At 41.3% G+C, this 20,973-nt stretch overlaps 2 protein-coding genes across 4 annotated transcripts; both read right to left on the bottom strand.

The window, feature by feature from the left end:
- Positions 1–991: 991 nt before the first annotated feature.
- LOC311259252 (terminal nucleotidyltransferase 4A-like) lies at positions 992–10,542 on the bottom strand. Of its 3 annotated transcripts, none has more exons than XM_084356269.1 (12): positions 9,624–10,542; positions 9,124–9,247; positions 7,017–7,063; positions 6,111–6,231; positions 5,896–6,003; positions 5,686–5,814; positions 4,927–5,140; positions 4,573–4,699; positions 4,370–4,473; positions 4,064–4,245; positions 3,779–3,916; positions 992–3,603 (listed from the first exon to the last, which is right to left on the bottom strand). In XM_084356269.1, exons 1-12 carry the CDS (start codon positions 10,328–10,330, stop codon positions 3,157–3,159), a joined length of 2,448 nt encoding a protein of 815 aa, XP_084212395.1. In that variant the 5' UTR covers positions 10,331–10,542; the 3' UTR covers positions 992–3,156. The 3 variants fall into 3 exon arrangements, with proteins under 3 accessions (XP_084212395.1, XP_084212397.1, XP_084212396.1); XM_084356271.1 differs by having other exon boundaries at positions 992–3,549; XM_084356270.1 differs by having other exon boundaries at positions 4,582–4,699.
- A 955-nt stretch (positions 10,543–11,497) lies between these two features.
- ice1 (KIAA0947-like (H. sapiens)) lies at positions 11,498–20,970 on the bottom strand. The gene is made up of 20 exons (XM_084358140.1): positions 20,751–20,970; positions 20,499–20,557; positions 19,729–19,840; positions 19,556–19,632; positions 19,430–19,467; positions 19,257–19,339; positions 19,034–19,110; positions 18,776–18,813; positions 18,583–18,665; positions 18,452–18,488; positions 18,265–18,321; positions 18,057–18,140; positions 17,550–17,908; positions 14,629–17,190; positions 13,925–14,093; positions 13,570–13,730; positions 13,089–13,279; positions 12,847–12,947; positions 12,646–12,744; positions 11,498–12,273 (listed from the first exon to the last, which is right to left on the bottom strand). Exons 1-20 carry the CDS (start codon positions 20,838–20,840, stop codon positions 12,092–12,094), a joined length of 4,659 nt encoding a protein of 1,552 aa, XP_084214266.1. The 5' UTR covers positions 20,841–20,970; the 3' UTR covers positions 11,498–12,091.
- Between the last annotated feature and the right edge of the window lie 3 nt (positions 20,971–20,973).

The raw sequence follows: 20,973 nt of genomic DNA, 5'->3' as shown, positions 1-20,973 counted from the left end.
TTTAATTGGAATAAAATGACAGTGGTTCCACACACCAACCTCTGATTATTGAACCTCTGGAGGAGTGATTTTGTTTAAACCCTCCCCTCTGTCACATTGCACTTCCCCACAATCTGAAAGGTAACGGATTAAACACAGCTAAGAAAAAACAATGATCCACCAGTGCCCCCATCAGATACCATGAGGAATTACATAAAAATGCTATGTAGGACTACTCAAGGATCATTAATGGAGTGTAAAGTTGAATTGGAGAGTCTAGTTGTGGTGTGAACAAGAAAGCAGGAGACAACCAACTGGAAACAATTTATTCATAAACCACAAGTTGAAAACTTCCTCTCAGCAAACCCAGGTAACATTCATGCTTTGCATCAGCATACCTCTTTTGCATCTGACTGTATAAAAATATTCATTAATATTCATTAAATAATAAGTCTTACTCAAGAAGAAGTCTTGCTCTGAAATCTTGCAAGAGGTGGTTTGTTGCAGGAAGACAATGGTGTAAAGAGTCAGTCGAGTTTACTTCGAGGAACTGCCAGCATTAATTCCCAAAGTCATGACTGACTATTAAACTAATTTTGACAATCTAGATCAGACAACTGAAACAACTTAGCGGGATTTAAGAGCGAGACTTCTCCTTGACTGAGGCTTGGGTTTCTGGTTACAAATCAGATCTTGTCATTAAACAAATGGGTCCATCTCTACAGGAATCCTTTCAGCAATGATGTTAGACCATTATAATAACCTCAGATCATCCAAAACAAGCACTTTTAATGGATGTAACTTTAACGGAGTAGCCCCAAATGATAATGTAGCAGCTATTGCTGGATTCCAAAACTTTTGGTAAGTATGAATCATTCAGATATCAAAACATGCAAATATCTGGCCCAGGTTTAAAAATACTGTAATTCCCCTTGAAGCTACAATGTACTGGCTAACATAAAAGTGAACATAACACATTCCAAACACAAAATTCACACACCAAAACAGGAAATGGAATTTTAAAATGTTTATTTAAAAAAATAGAAAAACTTACATAAAAAAACAAGGTATACATCTATATGTCAGTCATTTACACACAACCCATCCTTAATTACACACATATGAGCTGGGGATTTGGTTCGTGGGAATATTAGCTGACAACCCATCAATTATCCTCTAGCTGGCCTAATAAAAGCCACAGTGACAACAAGGGGATAAAGCTAACATACCATGTTGAGTAAGTGATGGTCAGTTGGGTATGCAGGGTGGTCCAATAATCACAGACGTTTGAAACATAGGACTTCACAACATTTTGGTTTGGTTAATGGCTCATGGCTCTACCCAAACTCCTGTAGTGGTGAATCTGTGACATCCCGAGCTCAAGTCCTTTTATGGATTGCTGTGTAAATTATGTAGCTTTGAAACCTTGTCTTAGAAATATCGACTTTAAATATGGAGAGGTCAATCTCATATACAACCGGTTTGAAATGATCACCTTTGAATTAAAAAACGGAAAAGAAAAGAAAAAGCTGTGAAATGATGCTAATGTTAACAATCATCGACTGCAGTAGGACTCTACTCCTGGAGCAAACACCTACAGGCTGCATGTAAAAAATAAAAGCCAAGTAAACCTGGCAGTGCTTATAGAAACCAATAGCTAATACAGAAAGCTGGCTACATACAGGAAAAAGGGCAAATTTGGTCATTTAAGAAGGCAGTTAACCTGTTGCTTTAACAGAATCAAAGGAGATATAAGGCAAAACACAAGCATTTTGCTGGTAATAAGTAGCACCAACTTTTTTTGAAATGATGAAGGAACATTGTAAAGGTGCATTTCCCCAAAACAGCCTGTAGTCCATCAAGAGGAAATACACCAAAATAAAAGTCAAAATACTGAATAGAGTGATATGTTTAAAATGAGAACTAGTGATGGAAAACATTCGGACAGGCAGTTGGCAAAATTTCAAGTGATCATAATGCGATGGTAATTTAAACATGAGTAAAATGTTGGCATCATGGGATTTTTGGCACATTTCTCATGTTGCAATACCATAGCTCCCCCTTCTGCTGGGAAGCAGTACATACACACAAACACATTCCTTCAAGGCCCTTAAATCCATCTATTGCACAGATCAATGTAGTCTAGAAATAAAAAAGCAAACTTATAGTGGGGAGAGCCCCATAAAAACTAAAATGTGAAATAAATTAAATAAAAGCAAGTCATTATTGCACATACGCAACAAACATAAAAATAAGGTGGTAATGCTTACAAAAACAGAATAGTGCCAATGTGAACAAAAAAATCCCTCTGTGACAAAAACAAGAGAACGAAAGAGAATGACCAACACAGAAAAAAAAGACAACACTTGGTACATTCAAACAAGTCATCACAGTTTAAGCACTTGAGACAAGGTCCATTTTGTGCCGTCACACCAAAAACATCAAAGTCAGCGTTGCGCTGCATAGGTAGAAAGGTAGTGCTTCGCTTCAGTCCAGAGTACAATTTGTAGATGATAGTCCAAGCTGTAAGAGCTCTGAATCAAGAGCATAGCCAATAGGGATTTGCATTCAGAAGACCAAATGAGCCCAAAACTTGATCAAAAGGCCCAATAAGAGTCAAAACTTCAAGACAGACCAGGTTTGACAAACCAGTTCAATACTATGGCACATGACGTTGCTTTCTTAGTTGTTCAAGTTGCATGGAAACGCAATACTCGACTGAACTGTTCAGCCAACCAGCCAGATTTTTAAAGAGTTTTTAGCAGCTGGAGAGTGACACAGGTGAGAAGACCCAGTCTGGGAATCAGTCATTCTTAAATCGCCTCCAAGACTGTGCTGGTGGTGCATCGAATTTAGAGGAAGGGCTTGTGTCTACTATCAGGCCGATGTAACAGAAGGAGTACAGATAAAACTGTGGGTCTTTTATATACTTCTTTCACCTTTGTAGCATCACTGAGTGTTGCACAATGCTAGAGATCGATCATTTGACACCTCCGGAGACTACTTCAATTGACTAGTGAATTCCAGGATGAAGTAGGTGCGTTTTTTAGAGCCTCCAACAAAAAACGGGTGCATCATGAATCATTCACAGCTTCTCAACACCAACACTCATGACGGTCTAAGTGAGGCCTTCAAAAAACCGATGCCAGTCAAGTCGAGTCATGCAGCTCCAGTCTTTCATCTGCTCTGGTTAAGAGCAGGAAGATTGTCCCTCTTTCTGCGCCGCCAGGTGTTACGGTTGAACTGCGGCTGGTTCCTGAAGCCTGGTGCCGTGTTGTGACCCTGGGGAACGAACCGCCGCTGGGGACTGAAGTTACCTTGAGAGTGGTTTTGACCTCTGAGGCCGCCACCTTGGTTGTGCTTGAAGCCACCTTTGTGTGGCTCAAGTGAGCCGTGGGAGTTGGATCTCATGGTATAGGTGTGGCTCTGCTGCCCTCCTACCTGAGGGTGGTGAAGCTGGTGTAGGGGACTGGGGAGAGGGCTTGTGGAGTTGGTGTGCTGGGAGACTTGTGCAGCTTGTGCCATATGACGGTGCACAACACTTATTGAAGGTGGATTCTCATGGTAGAACTGGTAATTAGAGAGAGAGGGGATGGTTAGGTTTTCTGGGAGGGACATCTGGATCTAGAAAAAAGAAGTGTGGCATTAGAATTCTACCATGAGTGAGTTTTTGCATTGTTGAAAGACAGACGGGAATGTTTTACTTTTAATTTATGTTCATTGTCAATTTTCATTTTAAAACATAAGGGAAAAGAAGGTTTGTGTATCGTCTGCAACTTGTAGAGACACATTACCGTACCTGAGGCGTGGTGTGAATAAAGCCCGCTGGATGTGCTGCCCGCAGTTCAGTAGCCATCTGGATTACTGAGTGGACTGAGGCCAGGGTGAGAGGGTGGAGTTGGATAGCAGCATTACTGCTCGGAGGAGAATCAGACTCCTGGAAAAGATAATAAAAGATAGGGAAAATTATAAGTCACGGGTAATGGTTTAACACTTAATGCTGCTGACATTATTGAGAACAAGTGAGAACCAACAATTCACTCATAGCAAATGTTCGAATAGATAAAATATCCTTTGGCCTTACTATGTCACTTCCGGAGGAGGAGAGCGAGCATGCAGATGATGATGACGAATGGTGTTGAGGACTGGGAGGGAAGACTGGAGAAGGTGAAGGGGAGTCAGCACTGAGAGGGGAGGAAGAGTCTCTCTGATCCTCCACAGATACCAGCATCAGCTTGCCAAGGTCCTGCTCACAGGTCTCCACATCTAAGACCAAAGAGAATAAGACTCTGAGGGTTAAATTCACAACAAATGTGACTCTTAAGATGGGTAAACATTTGTCCCTTTTCTGAGAACAGTAGATGCAAACCCAAGCTTGCCACAAAGTTACCATGATTCTCCAGCTTAGCATACTGCTTGGCCCCCCACTTCTTGATCGTCCAGTCCCTGTAGGCCAACACCTCTGGGCTAACTTTAATGATGCGCCCTAAAGTGCTGTAACACAAACAAATACAGTCCATAATCAGGCCAAACGTCAAACTAGAGCTGAGAACATTGAAATAGTTAAGAAATGATTTAATTAATGAAGGCAACCTGTCATACTCTTTGTTGGGGTAAGCACGTGCAAGAGGAGACACGCCATGACTCAGCACCATGTAGGCAAAGTCAAACACCTGCTTGACTTGCAAAATGCCATATGAACTCCTACCCACGTCGTTCCCTGTGAAGATCACAAAATGGGAAATATATGGAGATTACAAACTCAAACAGCTTTATACAGTAGGGTGGATACTAAAACCTGGGAATGAAATGAAAAAGAAACGCATTACAGTACTTAAGAGCCTGATTTTATCCTAGTGTCAGTCAAATCAAGGAATACAGTCATACAGAAGATGATTAATGGCAGTCAAACAAAAAGAAAACAAAAATTAAACATCCCAATCTGACCTGGCTGTATCGGATCTTCTATGCAGAGCATGGATGGCCTGTTTCCACTCCCCATGGCCTTGAGCATTTCCTCCTTGGACAGGTACGCCCCTCCATTCTTCACCCTGATGCCAGTCTTCATGTAGTTGAAATCGCGGCCATACAACTCAAAGAACTCGATCAACAGGAAGCCCAGGTTGATGTTGGTACGCCGCGTGTCGATCCGAGGGTGTAACTATGATTAGAGGGATAGGGAGAACGTTTTACCCACAGTTTGTAATCAAATCAATCAAGCCAGCCTGAATCAGTTTCTTGGTGGACCAAACAGCAAGAAAACATTTAGCTTGCGTAGTATTTTGTTATTTTTGTCAAGTAGCACTGAACATTACTTTTGTGATCTACTTCTAATCCAAAACACAAGTTAACACTGCGTCACTGAGCTCACTGACCTCTTCAACTTTGGCGGATCCACCAGTAGGGTATCAACATTCACTGTAATTCACATACTTCAGGTGCAACAATTTTAAAGGCCCCAGTCTGTAAGATTTATGTTAATTTAAATAAATCAGAAAGAAAATTAACTTCCAACTGTTTCAATAATAGTAAAATTATAAAAAAAAAATTCTCAAGCAATATTATCAAACATTACCTTTTACATTTTATAGACTAAACGATTTATTGTGAAACTATTTGACTGATTAATTTCTTTTCTTCTTCTTTTTTTTTTTACATAGACAGGCAACCATTTATTGTCGATGTAGCTTGCATCCATGTGTGTACCTGCAGAAAGCTGATGGCCATTAATATGAGGCTGTACGAGCTGATTCCTCCAGTGAAGACTTCATTCAGATCCCTCTGCAGTAGGAACTGCTTCAGGACAAAGATCAGTGGTGGGAGGACAGTGTACTTCTACAAGACAAGAAGACAAACATTAGAGACAACCAAAAAAAGGCAGAGAGTGTAGAAAATGTCAAGTATTCAAAGGCTTACCTTAAGATAGCTTTTGATGAACTGTGCTGCTTTAACAGCAGTTTCTACATTGAAGCTGATGTCCACTTTCACCTCAGTTTCATGGTCAGTAAGCTTGATGATTGGCACCTGAGGACAGGTCAGACGAAAGTCCACATTTCATATATAATATTAAGTTATAAATATACTTATGGGTCCCTAAGGTAAAAACAGAAAGTCGGCTCCTGGTGACTTACTGTAGCTTTGTCGAGGACCTTGATGGGATATGAGCCTGCCACATTGTGTTTCTTCAGGGCTTGTTCCAGTTCCTGCAGTGGGGGATGGTCCCACTCTCCAAACACCACCAGGTCAATGTCACTAAGAACAAAAACACAAAGTACTTTGTCACTTATAGTGTTCATTAAATTTTTTTTTTTTATATTGTGACAAATGTACTTATTGTAAGTCTTTTTGGACAAAAGCGGCTGCTAAATGCCCTAGATGTAAATGTAAATGAAAAGATTACATGGTGATTAAAATTGGAGGCTGCAATGAAGCAATATCTATTTGCCTCTTCAACAGGACAAAAAGTATTCGACCACCTCTCAATGGACATTGCATAATTATACAAAATTACAAAATTAGTTCATGGTCTTGCAAACTTTAAGACCTGTCCCTAAGTCTTAATCCATATGTTGTTGATTATTAAGTTTAGTCAAAAAAAAGTGGTGTGACGTTAAAACAATTACTACATTTAGCAGATGCCTTATTCCCCCACTCCAAAAATCCCTTATTAGTGCCAGACTGATAAATAACTTCCAAACGAAGCTGTTGAAATGAATTATGTCTCTGTTCATTTGCACAACAGATGTGTTGAAAAGTCGACACTGTCCATTGTTGCTTAACTCTATAATGCAATAATCCCTATGACAGCAGGGCCTTGCGAAACATACTATATACACAAACACCATGACCTATATGACAAACAGTTCAAAGTACAATGCAATGTTACACTATTGAACACTGTGGGTATCATTTTTGCTGAAGCTCTGACGTTGAGACTCCCACTTCCTATAATCTAGCATGTTGATGAGACATTTCAAAAAAAGAGGCCCATCAAAAAAGGTCAGACTATACAATAAAGATAGACAAACATGCATTACCTTGTTGGGAGATAAAGTCCTGTGCTGAAGCTGCCAAATATCTCCACCTGCAGGTGTACAGGACAAACGAAAACAAGGCTGATTCAAGTCCAAACGCATCATTGGAACCATTATCAAGCATTGATAACTTATGCCTTAGCTTGTTTGACCTTTATGGGTATCAGTAGTTGAGACACTTAAAATTGTAGCTGTACTGCTCCACTCCTGAGTTTGTTTCATCCCTGATACACATTCTGGCTTGAAAACAAATGATAGGGAGTTCGAACTTAAGATGTTAAAGCAAGCTTCCTGCCTGGTGTGCATTTGTGCCTTCTTGTAACAAGGCAATAGGTAAGGATGGAATAAGTCTTCAGTCATTCTTACATGCTATGGTTCTTGTGAAACTTTTACCCTAACTATGCCTCTGACCTTTACAGATACACTCTACTTAACAATAGAGTTAATATTCATTCTATTCAAATGTGTCTAAATATGCTCACTTATAATTAGCCCAATAAGGAAGCATGACTTCCGTGCATTCTTGCTAGCGATATGCAAATAGCTCAAACAGGCTAGTAATGCATTGCCAACCCTCAAAATAACACAACAGATTATATACTGCAGATGGCAGAGGAGGCATACGATGGGAAACATTTTTATGTTATACTGGTAATTTTTTCAAGGTGACTCAGTTTGTCTCGGTGTGCATGTCTTTCTGTCAAGTTCGATTCTGTACATGTTAAGATATGAATACAATCAAATGTACAGTCAAATGTGACAGAGCCAGTATCATTTTCTGTAGCTGAAGATATTATTATTACCACCAACTGTGGTCTTATGTCTTTTAATGTTGAAAAAACCCAACTTCTCTTCTGGTCTGGAACCATTTGTATAGCCGCAGCTTAGAATAGTAACACCAAATGAGCTTTAGAGAAAAAGAACAAGCAAAAAAAACAAAAACCCAACTCAAATCCTCAGCGAGGTCCAGTGGGACTTCTCTGAGCCATGATTAGCTCAAAATGTTTATAATGTGAACCAAGAAAAATGCTATTTGTTAGAAAGTAGCATTCTTTTGGCAACATACAATGGAAAAATAATTCAGTAATGTTACTTTGGGAATGCAAGTGACATGAATGATGATTACATCTGGCCAACTCGGTTTGGACGTGCAGTGTAAACTAGGCTGTTGACTGTGTACAGCGTGGCCAAACAGCATACGTTAAGTGCAGCAAACTCCTATACACACTGCCTGTTGACTTTAACAGACTGTAACATTGATTTACACGGTGCAAGACAGCTTTGCAGAGTAATGAAGAAAAGTCAGTACAAGAAATAAATGTCTTATTAAAAGTTGTACATATGACAAATGCCAAGCGTAAAAACAACTTCAAATTCTGATGTAGAACTGAATTCTAAAATGTGTTTTAAAGTGTGTAAATATGAGTCCTGGCTGTAAAAGCTTACTAATGTTTGTATCGTCTTGGTTCACTTAGGCTCATAAGAGGTTAAAACATCTGCTACAGCACCAGGGTTGGTGGCTGGCACAAGCAAAACCCAGAGATAATCAGTAAAACTGCAAAAAAAAAAAGGGTAAACCTATGTGGATTTTTAAAAAATAGTATATTTTAACTGGGTTTGTACACCATGTTCCTTTGACAGTCGTGGCCAAGTGATCAGTCAGAAGGCAGAACAATATACTATCAAAAAAAGGTATGAATTCATCAAGTACACCTGTACAGTCTAAAGAAATCCATTAAAATAGCCTTGCAATGACTCTCATTCTTTCTAAATCACTGTGTGGACAATGTGTCCAAGAAGTGGTGATTCATCTCAATGGTGACATTACGTCTCCCTTATGTGTTTTAATGGGAGTAAACACCACCTCAACATAAAGCGGTCCACAACAACACCACTTACCTCCATCTTGGAAGTGACCAGAGTTGAATCATCCTTCCTCCGACCCGGTCTCAACAGAGACATATTTAAACTGATTAATTTCTGACATGATTGACTTCAAAGTGTCTGAATCATCTGGCTCTTTCCACATCTTATATATGGTGTGGGCCAGAGTGGAGTAGTGCTCACACAGACACATGTACATATACATATATATCCTACGGACACTCACCCGTGCTGTGGGCCACAAGTCCTTGATGACACTTTCTATCCTGTTCACGACATCTCTTCTCATGGCCTCCTCCTCCGGTCGTGGTGACATGAAGTTGAAAAAGTCCATGATTTCTTCATGAAGACTGGAAGGAAATCAAGGGAAACAGGACACCTGGGATCATGGACTGAAACACTTTAAAAAATGGCCAGAAATGTGCTTCAAATACATGTGTGTGCTCACAGACACTTAGGTTAGCTGAAATATTTTGCAAAATCTTAAAACTGTAAAATAAGGAAATCTGAGTGACATGCACATTAAAAACATCCAAGCACATTCATACTCAATCATCAACTGTGGATTTTAACCATTTTGTCGGACTTGTTGAGAGCTAGATGTACATTTATATTGCAATATGCAGAGAGAGAAAAAAAGTGTCATTGTGTCCATTTTCATTAACACTGCACATATGCCCTTGCAATCCACTAAGCAGCACCTCTCCTATCGCCATATCTTCTTACCCATTAATGCCCGGGCTGTACCGCCTGGTTTTCCACAGGCTACAAGGAGAGTCTACGTAGTGTCCATTGCAGCCGTAGGACAGGAGCGGGTTGATGCCGTGGAAAGTGTTGGCCCTGTTCAGATGCCTCCTGCGGCCGGATGAGTGTGACTGATGGTGGTGGTGGTGCTTGTTCCCATGCTGATTTTTCATCCCGGTGGGGGTGTGGCCGAAGGATTGTTGCATGCTGCGACAGTGTTGCTGAACAGTGTGGAAAGGCGGAGGGGGATGTTGCCGTCTGAGGTTGTTCTCGTTCAACTCGTGCTCGCCGTAGTGTAAAAACCGGCTGGCCTCCTCTGCGATGTTCAAATTGTCGATTTGCAGAGAGGAGCCGGAGGGCGACGAGCTCTCGGCCTCCGAGTCCAGCGAGGAGGAGGACGGCGACAGCGAGCCCTTCCTCCGGACACTTCCCCTCGCTCCGCCGCCGTCTCGCACGGCCAGTTTTCCAAACACACCCCCCGGCGGCGCTGCTACATTTTTGCAATACTCGCCGTGTGAGTCCGTGGAGTTAGCGTTCAGCGCCGCAAAGTTGCGCTGGTGGTGGAGGTGGAGGTGGTTGTCGAGGCCGGTGTTGGCTCCAAATCCCTGAGAGGTTTCCCAAATGTGCATCCACAGGGAATTGGCAGGTCCCTTCTGTTCCGGCTGGATCCAAGCGGTCCTGGGATCCATTGGAGTCGAGTTCAAACGAGAGAGCCTCGTCAACGGGGAAAATGGCGAGCGGTGTGGCAAATAAAACACGTTGCACTCAAGGGAACAGATAAATGTTACCGCGTTGATTTACTTGTTATCCTCGAAGAGCTTCATGTCTGGAAACTGGTTTGGTTTTTTCAAGCGGTTTGCCCAACTCCACTCCCCATGTAAAGCCAGCCAATATGGCGCACCCAGCAGCACGGATCAGCATGTACGCATGTCCGAGGGATTTAAATCTTTGAACACACCCCTCGGGACCGACACATGCGTCAAGTGCACAACATGCAGGCCGGACAGACCGGAAGTTAAACTGTTTCTGTTTTATCCCACTGAAAGATCAGCTCGTACAGGGCAGCCAAGGCAAAGTTACTTATTGTTTCAATTTAATTTGTATAAATATGCTTAAATTAATCACATAACCTCAATATGTTTAATTAATTAATTAATTAATTAATTAGTTAATTTTTGCACATTTCCCTCATAAATCCAATTTAATTTCACTTGAATTTTTTAATCAAATACTCTTATGTAAGACAAATATCCATCTAAAAAAATCTCTTGCATAATCACAGTTGAATTGAAAATAATTGAGAGGCATTTCTGAAAGAATACCTTCCACCTCCATTATCTACCTAACACTACATTACAACCAAAACATTTAATTATCATTTGTTGATGATATGGGTTTTTAAACAACTCCTAAAACGTGTCTGAAAGCGTCGTCTTATTTATCGTCAATATTTTCTTAACATTGATATCATGTAGAATACTTCAATAATTTCTCAATTGTGGCTTGGGCTTTTATTTTGAAGGCTCCTTACGGAAGCTCCTATGTGCTCCACCACTGACACAGATCTGACCGGCAGGACAAAACGTGATAGTTGTAGTAATTTGACTGGATCATTAGTCGCCGCCTTTCATCACCAATTTTGATGATTTTAATGATGTTGTGGTAAATGAGTGTGAGGCGTAATACACAAACAGCTGTCAGACCGACATTTTTAAATGTCTTATTCTCACACAGCTAAACTATGCGTAATAGGTCAGTATACCGTATCGGTTTCTCCCAGAGGACAATTTCATGTCTTTATAATTTATTTTTCAATTGAGGCAGGTGAGAAAATCCACCAACAGACATGATTTGGTTCAATATGTATAAATTTTAATTTGAAAAAATTAAATATCCTCTGAAACTTTAAACTGTACAAGACATTTTATCTGGCATTCTCAGTTTTCATGAATACAAACGCTGATACCTCATATTTACAAACACTTGAATGAAAAGAACATTTACAGCACCGCCACAGTTAAACCAGAACACACATGTACATGTTATACAGTACTTTAGGGCATTACCTGAGTATAGCAGTCAGGGAGTTGTCAGTACATTTATTACAGGGTGTAGCCGGATAAAAATTCTAGAAAACCAAATTTTACATAACATAAAAAAAAAAACGAGGGAACAATTGCTACAAAATCAGACATGCAAGTTTCAAAGTAGAAGTGCACATATAAGAAAAACAAATAAAAGACATCTGAAACTCTTTCAGTGAACCTTCACACACTCAAGTATTAGGAAGACAAAAAAACCCAGTTGTGACCAATCAGGTGCCCAAATTGTAAAAAAGCTCTATCATAGCCAGTCAGCAAGTTAAAATGAACTTTGAGGTGCATGGTGTGATTTTCAGTCATCCTGACATGCATGAGTCTGTGTGCATTTGTACAGCACGAGTGTCTCTTTCAGCTCCGGACCTGTCTGCAGACTGAGGCTAACTGGTTAATGCAGCTGGTAACAGCAGGAGGGACGCGCTGAGATGTATCTCCTCTCCACCCTGCGAGGGCGTCCATGGCTTGTTTGGGGTTGCAAGGAGACAGGTCGTAGATGCAGTAGATGGCTGCTAACTGGACCTCCCATGGCACACCTCGGGAGAGAAGACAGGATAGGATTAAAAATTTGTAATGCAAATACATCTGCTGGAAGACCTTTTCTCTTTCACATCAGAGCGTCATATTTATTTGGCACAATTATGACAAACAAATGCAAGCATGCACAAATACTTTAACATGCCAGGGTAAGATATAAATACTCAAATCTGCTTAAATACACACAGGTAAGTATTTGTGTGGCCGCACATTAAGAAGATTAGCATCAGATTTGTGTTTCAAAAATCATGATCAATGAAAGGCAGGTGTTGGGGGAACTAGCAGCACTCTCAGCACACAACAGATTCTGTGTATTAGTTGCAGCCGAACTGAATCCTTCTGTATTTACCAACGTTTCTCAGATTTCATACCTTCAGCTTGTCCATGCCTCCCAAACGTGTTGATGACATTGGCGACAGTTGCCACGGAGGAAACACACCTCTCCTTGAGTCCCAGCTGACCGAGGCGTCCTATTTAAAACAAATACACAATGAAATTCTCGACTGTCCTCTAGTGGTAATTATATTACACATTACTTCGGGTTATGCAAGTGAATTAACAAAACCACTGACCTATGAGTCGCAGCACAGTAGCGACGGTTACATCAGAGATGGGTGCTTGTTGATCTCTGGGCTGTGTCACCCATGTGTTCATCAAAGGCCACAACTCGTTGCTGTTAAAGCAAAACGTAACACATTAGCACAAGATTACTTGGGGTACTTGCTTAAAAAATGTGTAAGTTTTACATGATTATTTACATTTCGTTTGGAGGATTTTATCATTAAATACTGCTGGTTCATAAAAACAAACATACCTCAAAACATTATTATAGGCCCACTTCCACTTCTTGTGCGTACAAAGAAGGTGCAGGGTGAAGACATGTTCCCAAGCCTCGGTGCCCAGGTCATCTCCGTGCCGGCTGTGTTTAGTGAACGACAGGCTTGACCCCGACCGGACATCAGACAGCGTTCTGGAGATCAGCTCGTCAATGTCACAGGGAGGACTCTGCAGCGAGACAGGGAGATTAGGTCTTGTAAGGCTCACTATACTTAATTGGGAATGAAACAGATTTGAAAGCTGGTAAAGAAGAGATGTGATAAAGACTCTAAACTAGGGTCATGCATGTTAGAAATCAGTGTATGAAACAAAAATACTCTCAATAAAGTGTCTTTAATTACAAGAAAATGGCACTTGAAGGTCAGATGATATACAGTACGTCACACAAGCAAGATTTGAACAAAATAAGATAGCAACATGACGAATGGAGAAAAACCAGAGCTCTAAAAATATTTCACCTTCTCCCAACCAAGGAATGCTGAAAGGCAGCGGAGGAGGTCTTCTGTTGCTTTCAGTTTGGTGACAGCATGTATTGCCTGGCACAGAGAGCTACTGTGTGAGAGAACACTGGGCCATGTTGTCACCATGAACAAAATCAGCTTAGCAGAGTCTGGGAAATCTGCAGTAGGGAAGACACAATAAGAAAGGAAAACTGCTAATCAAATCAAAGCAACAGAACTTGACCTGCAATTAGTGCAATGGCTTTGAATGAACATCTATGTGCATGTAGTTGCAATAAAGACAGGCTTAATTAGCCACAATAAGTTAAAGCAGGGGGTATGAGGGCTTTAAGAAATGACACAAAATGCAAACCTTCTGTGAGAATGCTGTAGGCGAGGACGTGAGCCTTCTCCCAGTCTCTCTTCTGTCTACAAATAGCTGTGTAGACTCTGCAGAGGGCCTGTGTGTAGTTTGGGTTGAGGTCTCTCTTCTCTGCTTTCAGTTTGTTCAGGATGGCGAAAATCACATCATCTGCTTTTAGCTGAAGAAAACAGTGAGAAAACAAGCACACACGTTCATTTCACATGGACACTGATCAGCCAAAACATCAAAAACACTGACAGCTGAAGCGAATAACATTGATTATCTCTTTACAATGCAGTAATCTAATGGGAAACCCAACATTAAACATTGTTGTGGCTTATTGTTGCCAATGGTCTTAATGTGGCTCATTTGAGTCGAATGGGTTGTGAGGTGGAGCCTCCGTGGATCTCACTTGATGCGGCATGTCCAACTGTCCTCGTTGAGCAATTCCCCACCGAGGGGGCCTCTGCCTTCAGGTAATGCAGTAGTCACGGGGGGAAGTACTTGGTGTGCAGTTGTGTTCAGATGGGTGGTACATGTCAAAGGACATCCACCTGAATGCCAGGACCCAAGGTTTCTCAGCAGAACATTGCATTGTAAAGAGATGATCAATGTTATTCACATTGATGTCATTCACTGGGTCAGAATTAAGTATCCTGAATGGCAAGAGTGATAAAGTTCAACACGTGAGCCCAATAAACCAGTGTACTCACCACGCTGCTTTGCAAAACCTCATCGATAACCTCCTTCTCCTCGCTTCTCAAGACGGGCTTTTTGGGCAGGTTACCGACATATATGTGGCTCTGGATCACAGGCAAAAGATCAAAATGCTGGTTCTCGATTTTCTTTAAAATGTCAGCTATTAAATTTTTCTCTGCAGGTTCTCCGACTTCCGTGGATGGAGAGGGTGCCTCATTCGTTTGCGGTTTGAGCCTCGGAGTCTGGGGTGCGGTGGTCTCCTCTCCACTGTTTGATGAGGAGGGCACTTGCTCACGACTGAAAGCAGGAGAGCAGTCATCTAACCTGAGACATTTGCTGCTTTTAGGCTGTGGCAGACCGATGGACTGTCTTTTCCCTCCTCTCGTCTCAGTCTTGGTGAAGGCCGTTGAAGTGGAGTTAATAGATTTAAAGCCTGACATCTGACTGACGACTGTTGTGGGTAATGTTCTGCTCTCTGATGAACAAATGCTGAGACTGACATTCCCTCTGAGAATGTTCAGAGTTCGGGCGTGAGCAGAGAGCTCTGGGTACATGGTATCGAGAATCCTCATGGAGTTTTCCTGAGATGGACTGGAGGAGGACGACGGGGAAGAATTCATCGCTGTCACGGGCAGGCGACCTGGGACCGGCACAGCATGCTTTGGAGTGGCAGAGCCGAACTGAAGTGGTGATGAGGGAGGGAGTGGACTGTTTAGAGATGAGGAACTCAGATGCTGACTGTTTGGTGTCAAGTGGGCCTGGACGGGAGTGGTAGGTGAAGCCAATCTCTCCATGGGTGAGGGAAATGAGAGTTTCCCAATAGCCTGCCTTGGATTGATTGATTTGCCGACCTTTGGAGGTGTGCTCAGAGGGGTAAGCAGACGAGGGAGTGGCGGGCCCATTTCAGAGAGAACGTGGCCAATGCTCTGTGGTGGTTGAGCTGTCGTTGAACCTTTCATTGGGCTAGGTTCTTCCTCCCTGATCTTTCGCGGACTTGGACTAGATGTTTCCAAACATTCATTTTGTCCATTTGTGGTAACATCACTCTGCTGTGATGAGGTAGTAGGACCAACAGTGCCCAGTTTACATTTGCTCACTTTATGGTTGTTTGCATCTAAGCTGTTCTGAGGCAAGTCTTTTACAGTAGTGTTTTCAATGACGCCTTCTTCCTCTAAATTCAGCACAGGCTGTAGAGTTCTTTTGTTCGATGAAACAAACCCAACGTTCACATCGATATTCTGTTTTTCTGGGCTTGGGTGAGTCTCCACAGTGTGCAATTTTACACTTGGAAGCAGACATGTAGGACTCAACTGCCTGCAGAGGGAATGTGCATTTTTGTTCAGAGATTCACAGTTCACAGTCTTTGTCTCTTTGTCTTTGTCAGAAGGGGAAGGCCCAGGGTGTGCTAGAATTTCACTGTTCAATATCTCTACGTCAACTTCCTTTTTTGAAGGGGTTTCAACGATTGCTAGATCGGATTCCTGGTCAGCATGGGACTCGCCTTCTTCCATCTTTGGCGGTGAAGACTTGCATGGAGACAGAGGTCTGTTATCGCCATCTGACTCAGAAGGAGAATCTTTTACATCAACTCCTCCAGTTCCTTGTACTTGATCCCCATCTTCCTCCCCAAGAGGTTTTATGGATACATCATTGTCGAGCATCTCTTGAATATTTTTATTTGCGACTCTACTGATGCCGTCACTGCTGCCTGACGAGCTGGGGTTATCCTCTGGCAGGTCTGTGTCCTCGCTGATACACTCTTTATTCTCCTCTGGCTTTGAGACTGTGGCATCTTGACTGTCGTGTACCAAACCACAAGAGTCTCGGAGGCTTTTTCCCATTTCTAAACCATTTTCTGCAATTGGATTTGGAACATCAGCGTCTCTCACAGAGTCAGTGAATGTTGAGGAAGTAATGGAGGACGTAACTAGCTGGACACCTCCTGCTTCCTCGGAGATTGCAGTCATATCACTTCCTCCGTGCGACTCTCCATCATCAGAAGTGACTGTTTTGGCACCAGTAACATCATCAGGGCTTGTGTCTACATCCATCTTTGTAATGGTCTCTGATAGATCTTCCTTTGCCTTTTCTAAAGCATGTTCAGTGTCACAGATGCTACTCGGATTTACATTGCAGGGTGGCTTTTCACTTTCGGGAGTTAATGACACAACCTCTACCAAAACGGTTATATCCGGCTTGGAAGAAGAAGAAGATGATGATGCTGAGAGTAATTGCACAGTTGCTGACTCCTTCTCAGTCTGCAAGTCTTTTTCCAGAAGCATTTCTTCATCATCTGTATTGCTTTTGTCCTTCGTTTGATTAACGCCACTCAACTCATTTTGTCCCAAGTCTTTGGAGCCTTCCTCACTGGAAATGTTTTCCACTTCCTGTGTTGTGACCGCTGGCAACTCCACATTCTTCTCTGCTGACACGGCAGAAGATTTTGGAGAGTGGCCTGACACCAATGTTGTGATGAGTAAGGACTCGTCTTGTTGAGGAAGAACAGAGTCATCAGAGGGCGTGGGATGGTTTTCCTTTTCTCCAGCATCTGTCTCCATAGATTCCATCTTTGTTTCCTGACAGAGAGAAAGAAGATAACAAGGATGTGGATTGCAACAAGATAGCTTTCATGTAACAAACTTTTCACACCACAAAAAATATATATTTTAGCGCAAACTAGCCAACAGTGTCTTGAACTAGTAGTTGACACAAACATACACTTTGGTACGTGATTTCACATTCTGACTCTTCATTTTAAATTTCCTACTCGTTTACAGTCAATATAATAACAATTCTTGCATTGTACATATAGCATGTTATACAAAAAAAATTAAGAAGAACACAGCATCTCGACGGCCTAAATAAACACAGGGGCAGCAGCATGTTAAATAGTATTTAGAAACAGGATTTGCATTAAACATAACTGAATTCTTACCATATCTGGTAGTGGTGATATGCAGGGAAGCATTGGTTTGAACAACGCCAGTATCTTCTCAAGAGATGATTCAGAGCTACCCAAGCCCGTACACGCCTCCTCAGCTTTGTGTTTCTTGGACAAACGCTTGCTCTTTTTGGGAGAGCGTGTTTGCTTCTTGGCACTTGTTGGCTGCAGACATGCTTGATGCTTGATGGCTTTGAGGGGGGAGGATTTTAACTGTGTATATGTAGCTTTTGTCTGTACTGGGTGACTGTGGGATTCACTGATCTCCTGAGAAGCAGACTGCGACGTGTTACTCAGATGAGAGTGCAGTCTGTTTTGTGGAGAGGCCGGTAGAACTTGCTTGGAAGTGGACTCTGAAATTAAAAGAATGAATGACAGGATTGCACACATGAAGGAGGGTAAAATGATAATAGATGAAGCCACTTGTGTTATTTCGCAAGTCAGGATAGTTGTTATGCAAGTGATAGCGCAAATATACAATCCAGCTTGATGATGCCTCACCAGGTAAGTGCAACAGGTTTGCAGAGTGCTGCTGCTGAGGTTCGACACATGCCCACAAATTTTCGAGCAGCATCCGGAACTTTTCTGAAAGGCAGACAAAAAAACAATCACATGCTGCAAAAGTAAAAATGACAACAATCCTGCTTCAAGGGTTAAAGTATGTGATTAGCTTACAAATAATAATAAGTGAAGCCAATTACGTACATACCTTTATCAACTTTGGGCTCCTCAGGTACACTTGCTTGAGTTGCTGTGCTCCTGTACTCTGTTGAGAAATAATTCAGATATTGTTTATATTCAAACTCAAATTTAAGTAAGAAAAAGCTGCCGCTGTTATCTGGAGCTAATGTCTTGAAAATCTAACTACAGCAAAACCAGAACTCAATGTTATTTACCTCTGTTTCTTTCCCTTTCCAGCCTCATCAGTCTCACCTGAAAATGAATTCAAATGATGCACAAAGAAAGTTCAGCTAAATTGTATTCAACATATTTCCACCAGTGTGCTGTTTAAAGATCATTACTGCACCTGGAGGTCATCGATGTGTCTCTCTAGTAGGATCTTCTCTTTGGTCAGTTGGGATATTTGCTGATTCTGTTTGCAAACTGAGTCTGAAATAAACCACCAAACAGATGTTGTCATATAAACACAGATTCAAGACATCTTTATGAAAACAAAATAATTCTTTTAATTTGTGAGAAAAATATTTTTTGATACCAACCTTCGAGCAGTTCGACTTTATTTTCAAGCTTTTCCTTTCTGTTGATGAAAAAACATCATGGAACCTTTAAGCAAAATGTGTTTCAAATTGTTTTCTCACAAACAAGGGGAGATACACTATGAACCACGAATAATCATAATGTAGTACAAAATCTTGTGACAAAAACCACAAAACGACGCTCCCAGAGAGAGAAGGACATGACACTGATTAATATACAATTTAAGAAACAACAACACTAAAGTAGGAGTTAGGTCTTACATGCTTGTTGTCGTGACGTTCTCCTCTATCAGCTTTTCAACTTGATCTGCTTGTGCCTGAGATTTCTTCAAAGATGCCTGTAGAAGTGAAAATGTTCAAAGACTGTTAAGTTTCCTGAGATCCTATCTGACCACATATGCATAAAGCTCCTAAAATACATGAATAGAGAATGAGATTATTGCAAACGTCTCAAGTGAATTTGGAGAGCACCTTTTTAACCTACCTGTGTTTTGAGCAAATCGTTTTCTACCGCAGCCTTTTCTCTCTTCAGCTGTGCATTTTCAAGTGACTGTGTTTCCGTCAGTTCTAAGAGTAGACAATTGACCGAAAAGTCAGGGAAGCATTTAACGAAAGAAATAAGACTCTAAACTGCAACAACATGAGAATGAAAAGTACCTTTTACATCCTTCAGCTGGTCTTCAAGCGTATTTTTCCTGAGCGAAATGAAAAATCCAAGTTAACATTTTACCTCAAACACAAATGACATACGACAAAAAACATCATGACATAATTATCTCTTACTCTGCCGCTGTCCTGCCGTTTTCCTCCTTCAGTTTTTCCATCTCTTCAGACATCTGGCCAAAGGCTTTAAGAGCATCCTATAAAAGATTTAAAAAAAAAAAACAGTTGGTGAAAGTTATACAGAGATGGACACATTACTACCATCATAAGGAATATCCTTTCAAAGAGCATACCTTCTTTTCTTCCAGTTCTGCTTGCACAGATTCATAATCTGCTGTCTTTTTCTCCAGTGCAGCCAATTTGATCTGCAGCTCTTCCAGCTGTTGTTGAAGTCTGATTGAGTCACTGCAATAAACACGTTAAGGACATTAATGTGTTAAACCCAGTTACAGGTAACATCAATGAAAGAACACATAATCTGTGAGTATTTACAGCCAAAAGACAACTATGTCTTGTCTTGGTGTCTATGCACTGGAATTATTGGTTAAGACAAACACGTATCAGTCTGTAACTTTTTTTCAAAAGCCAGATTCAATTTCCTTTATTGAACATTCTCAAATCACACATGAACTATTTTGTTTTCATTAATGTCATCATGAATATATACACTAACTGAGGGTAGAAAACCTGATTAAATCTGTTGAGCTTTTGTAGCTGTGAGGGAAAACAATAACAGACGAGCTGAATGCTACAACAGATGTCATGCACTGCTAGTTACAAGTGCAATGTGGACAACATTTTGATTGCAATAACCACACAATAGTCTTGCTACCGATGTGTGACTATATGTACGTAAATATTAAACAAATTAAGGAACGTTGGGGAATAAATCAATAAGTAGTACGAACAATTATTGGTATTAACCTTTGCTAACGTTAGCTTACACCTGATACCTGCCCCGGGCTCCCTACAAATCTCAGTACAAATTGAGTTTTAGTATTGCTAGTGTCCATTTAACCTGTGACGGCTAGCTGAGTCATGTCAACGTGACAGCAACACTCACTCTGTAACCGTTATCTTCTGCTTCAGAGCCAGAAATGACGACACATATTCGTTCAGGCTCTGTAACACGAGACGGGAAAAACAAAACAAAAACAAACAGTGAATTTCATAAATGATAAACATCTTCACCTTAGCTGACGAGTTGTAAACACAGAAACTGTTACACAAGATTTGGAAAATGTTTATGTTCAGTCTACAGAGACGAAAACACAACTTTTTAAAGGACTTTTCTGTGACAGAAAGATGATCTGACCTGGTGCAAAACAGAGCAGTTTTGACAGTTTCCAACCGTCGCGTCCGCGGCGATCGCTACCGTTTTGGACTGACTGTCCCCTGGCATCATGGTAAGACAGATTCCGAAACCCGACAGCCACTATTTTATGTAAGATAATTTAACGACCATGTCCCGGTGACATACATTTCAGGCAGGTTCAAAACAACTTCACATTCGCGTCTCCCACGTTGACCAAGGACCC

The sequence above is a fragment of the Pagrus pagrus genome (assembly GCF_965226575.1).
Source record: "Pagrus pagrus genome assembly, chromosome: 7".
NCBI lineage: Eukaryota > Metazoa > Chordata > Actinopteri > Spariformes > Sparidae > Pagrus > Pagrus pagrus.
Note: the sequence above shows the minus strand (reverse complement) of the source record. Positions and strands in the feature narration are given on the sequence as shown.

Bases quoted from the DNA above. Each gene is read 5' to 3' on its own strand.
- LOC311259252 (XM_084356269.1), bottom strand. From the start codon at position 10,330: ATGGATCCCAGGACCGCTTGGATCCAGCCGGAACAGAAGGGACCTGCC. The intron at 3,917-4,063 runs GTAAGGCCAAAG...TATCTTTTCCAG, and splicing joins CCTCCTCCGGAAGTGACATA to GAGTCTGATTCTCCTCCGAG. The intron at 3,604-3,778 runs GTACGGTAATGT...TCTTTTTTCTAG, and splicing joins TTATTCACACCACGCCTCAG to ATCCAGATGTCCCTCCCAGA.
- ice1 (XM_084358140.1), bottom strand. From the start codon at position 20,840: ATGATGCCAGGGGACAGTCAGTCCAAAACGGTAGCGATCGCCGCGGAC. The intron at 20,558-20,750 runs GTCAGATCATCT...CTCGTGTTACAG, and splicing joins ACTGCTCTGTTTTGCACCAG to AGCCTGAACGAATATGTGTC. The intron at 19,111-19,256 runs GTAGGTTAAAAA...TCACTTCTACAG, and splicing joins ACGATTTGCTCAAAACACAG to GCATCTTTGAAGAAATCTCA.